Below are 2,303 nucleotides of genomic sequence, written 5' to 3' on the forward strand. Positions count from 1 at the left end.
CCCTGCGCGCGCGCGGGCCACCACACCCACCAAACGCAGAGTTCACCCGTAAGACCATCACCCCGATGGCGCCGCGCCTGCTCGACGCGATTGCCGTGCTGGTGGCCATCCCGGTGGACTTCGAGTCTCTCTCGGCCTGGGGTCAGGCCCTGATCAAGCTCTGCGTCCGGTCCATGAACACCGTTTCCAACCTCTGCTACGAGCATGGTGCGCACCCCGCCGGGGTCCTGGGCCTCTGTCACATCTGCTCGGTCCTCTGCTGGCCCGGTTCCGCCGCCCCGCCCCGCCCCGCCCCCGCCCCCGCCCCCGCCCCCGCCCCCCCTCCCCCCCTTCTCACACCGCTCCCCCTCTCCCATGTGTCGTCGCTGGCCCCCACAGACGACCACGGTGCCCTGGTGTCCGAGGTGCCCGGCTTCCTGGAGCGCCTGTACAAGATTCTGGCCCTGTCGCCGGGGTACTTCGGCCAGCATCAGACCCTGCGCGCGCCGCTGCTCGGTGGGGCCTGCTCGGTCCTGGCCAACATGCTCTTTGCCGATGAGGCGCTGCAGGCGCGTCTGGTCGGCCAGGCCGGGGCCGCCCCCCTGTCGGCGGACCTGCCGACCAACATCTTCCCTCTGCTGCTGGAGCACCTCCGCCATGCGACCAGCACCTCGTTGAATGCCATCAGCACGGTCATCCAGAATCTGCTGGAGACCGATGAGGGGGCGGCCGCCTTCCTGGAAGCCGGCGGCCTGGAGGCCGCCATCGACATGGCCACCGGGTCGCTGGACCGGGCCAAGGCCGCCACCGAGGCCGACCAGCGTGCCGAGCTGCTGAGCATGGCCGAGCTGGCCTTCGGCTCGCTGGCGGCCCTGGTGTCGGATGAGCGCTTCCACCGGCCGGTGTACCAGCGCGGCCTGGTTGACCGCATGGTCCGGGTCATCGAGGACCCGGAGCTGGAGCATGTCATCATCAAGCGCAGCATCGCCAAGACCGTGGCCATCATCCTGTCCAACGACGAGAACATGCGGTCCATGTTCGAGGAGCGCAGCCTCGACCGGTTCTCCCGGTGGATCGAGGGCAGCACCGACATCGAGGTCAAGGCGTATGCCACCTTCTGTGTGTCGAATCTGGCGCGGAGTGGTATGTGCACGCGAGCATGCCTGTGTTTGTTGGTTTATTTGTCTGCTTCTCTCTCTCTGTCTCTGTTTCCCTTCCTTGGTCTCCCTTTCTTCCTCTCTCTCTCTCCCTCCCTCCCTCCCTCTCTCTCTCTCTCTCTCCCTCCCTCCCTCCTCTCTCCATCTCTCTCCCTCCCTCCACTCAATCAACTCCGTGCATTAACCTCGCCATCTCGCCCACGTGGGAAAATGTATACACCCTCGCAGATGACTACGCCTCGGCCGTCATGGCGCACGATGGCCTGATTCGCACGGTGTTCAGCTTCCTGCGCGCCGATCTGGCCCTCGATGCCAGTGGCAACTACAACACCCTGCCCGGGGTGGCGGAGCTGGCCGAGGCGGCCCGGCGCCAGGCCGAGGCCCGGCAGTCCGAGGACCCGGAGCTGGCCGAGGCTGAGGCCAACCTGACTGCCACGCGTCTGGTCTCGGCAGCGCTCAGCATCTTCCGCAACATCGTCCTCCTGCCGGAGAACAAGGCCAAGCTCCGCCGCTGCCTGCGTCCGGAGTCGGGCACCGCCGCTGCCGAGGCCCCGACGACCGACTGTGGGGATCTCCTGCGAGAGCTCCTTCGGCTGGTGGTGCACTCCCAGTCGACGGTGAGCTTTGTGTCGGTCATCATCTTGAAGAACATGCTGGTGGGCAATGGTATGCGGTTTTCCACCCCCCCCCCCCTCTCTCTCTCTCCCCTTGCCCTCCCCCCTCTTTCCCTCGTCCCACACACCATGAGCCTCACGAAGCTTTCTCTAACATCCCCCTCTTCTCCGAGCGCAGAGGAGAATGGCCTTTGGTTCGTCGGCAAAACCGAGAACGCCGACGGCGTCCGGGCTGATGTCGATGCCATTGCTCTGCTGCAGCGCCTGCGCGAGAGCAAGCACGACGGCATCCGCACCGAGGCCGCCCGTATCCTGGTGGTCCTCAGCCGCCTGGGCAACCCCGACATCGCGGAGTACATCTTCGGCCCGGCCACCGACACCACCGACATCAACCCACCCACCTACGGGTACCCCCTGTTTGCGGAGATCGCCAGCTCGCCGCACAGCATCATCCGCTCCGAGGCGCTGGAGGTGATTGAGATGATCAACAAGTCCGGTGGTGCGTCCCGGCCCTGTCTTTCGGCCCTGTCTTTCGCCCCCCCCCCCCCCCCCC

At 66.4% G+C, this 2,303-nt stretch overlaps 1 protein-coding gene across 1 annotated transcript in view; it reads left to right on the top strand.

Moving 5' to 3' along the window:
* Window positions 1-2,303, top strand: part of H696_03449 (hypothetical protein) — a 3,794-nt gene that overhangs the window by 727 nt on the left and 764 nt on the right. The window contains exons 3-6 of the mRNA XM_009497315.1: window positions 40-207; window positions 379-1,122; window positions 1,365-1,802; window positions 1,929-2,249. Coding sequence (XP_009495590.1) covers window positions 40-207; window positions 379-1,122; window positions 1,365-1,802; window positions 1,929-2,249 — 1,671 coding nt within the window. The remainder of the gene's footprint in view (window positions 1-39; window positions 208-378; window positions 1,123-1,364; window positions 1,803-1,928; window positions 2,250-2,303) is intronic.

The sequence above is a fragment of the Fonticula alba genome (assembly GCF_000388065.1).
Source record: "Fonticula alba strain ATCC 38817 unplaced genomic scaffold supercont2.5, whole genome shotgun sequence".
Lineage (NCBI taxonomy): Eukaryota > Rotosphaerida > Fonticulaceae > Fonticula > Fonticula alba.